The 1,370-nt window shown below is 38.8% G+C and overlaps 1 protein-coding gene across 1 annotated transcript; it reads left to right on the forward strand.

Annotated features, from left to right (window-relative positions):
- Nucleotides 1-297: 297 nt before the first annotated feature.
- On the forward strand, nucleotides 298-1,027 carry LOC109207158 (glutaredoxin-C9-like). Its single transcript, XM_019370040.1, has one exon. The coding sequence runs from the start codon at nucleotides 405-407 to the stop codon at nucleotides 795-797; it is 393 nt and encodes a 130-aa protein (XP_019225585.1). The 5' UTR covers nucleotides 298-404; the 3' UTR covers nucleotides 798-1,027.
- Nucleotides 1,028-1,370: the final 343 nt, after the last annotated feature.

Genomic DNA, 1,370 nt, shown 5'->3' on the forward strand with positions numbered 1-1,370 from the left:
GAAAAAGCACACACACATTCTAAAAAGGCAAAAGGCAGAAGAAAGGCATGCAAATAAAGTAGATGATTGGGAAAGGATCGTACTCCCCTTAATGCTGTTGTTAAAAATGAGGAAATTTCAAAGCCCGTCAGAATTTGCCGGGTTCAGCTACTATGTCTCTAGCTATATACCACCCCCACCCCTCCAAATACACCCCATACCCCATATATACCCCCCCACCCCATGTCTCCCTTCTATAAAACCCAACCTTTATTCTACGCAAGCCCTAACAACAAATTTCCTCTGAGTTCTTAACTCTTCTCTTTGAAGCAAACACTTTGGTTTTTTCTACTAAACCCTATAACTTTTAGTCCATAAAAAACCCTTCAAAAATCTTGTGAGAATTTACAAAAAAAGAAGAAAAAATGCAGGTAGTGAAGGAGTCATCATCAAGTATGAGAATTGGTGCCGGAGAATCAAGAAGGATAATGGAGTCCGTTTACGAAAGGGTCAGGTTCTTGGTTTCGGGCAACGCTGTAGTTGTTTTCACCATGAGTGGTTGCTGCATGTGCCACGTGGTGAAGCAGCTACTCTTCGGGCTCGGGGTGGGTCCCACCATCGTCGAGCTCGACAGGGACTCCGCGGGGAAGGAAATTCACGCCTTGCTGTTCCAATTAGCCGGGGACGGGCAGCAGCAGCCCGTCCCAGCTGTCTTTGTTGGTGGGAAGTTCTTGGGCGGGATCGAGACTGTCATGGCTTGTCATATAAATGGTACCCTTGTCCCTCTCCTCAAAGAAGCCGGAGCTCTCTGGCTCTGAACTCCGGTTTATAATTCACTGACTTTAAATCTTGGATATGTTTCGCTCAACTATCTCCAACAAATTCTAATTCTAAGTGGAATATGCTACTAATGTTTAGAATTTTATACTATTAGTAAAGGGAGACAAAAGAGTCAGACTGTGTCTAGTATCTCCAGAGGCTCTTATTGGCTTTTTTTTTTTTCATTTTCTTTTTCTTCGTTGGGGAGATGAAAAAAGAAATTAGTAGAAAAAGAAATTAGGGTTTGTTGTATTTTATAATGACTTACTCTATATATTATTTTAGATTTCAATGAACCAATATTTTTCTCTTAGTTTATTTTTCATCATTGGAGCAATATTTGCAATTATTAGTTTTACAAGAGACAATGTAGGAAAAAATGTCAGGAAAATGTTAAGTATTAGTTTGTAGTGATTCTAGAGGCACTATTTCATTTTTTTTTTCTCTTTTGTCGGAAAAAGGAAACAAAAAACTTAACGTCGTGTTTATAAAATCTATCTATGCATATTTTAATGGAATATTTCTTGTTAGCTAAATCAGTAGCTTCTCTTCAGTTTGTTTGTCACTATTTA

This window comes from Nicotiana attenuata, unplaced genomic scaffold (assembly GCF_001879085.1).
Source record: "Nicotiana attenuata strain UT unplaced genomic scaffold, NIATTr2, whole genome shotgun sequence".
Classification (NCBI taxonomy): domain Eukaryota; kingdom Viridiplantae; phylum Streptophyta; class Magnoliopsida; order Solanales; family Solanaceae; genus Nicotiana; species Nicotiana attenuata.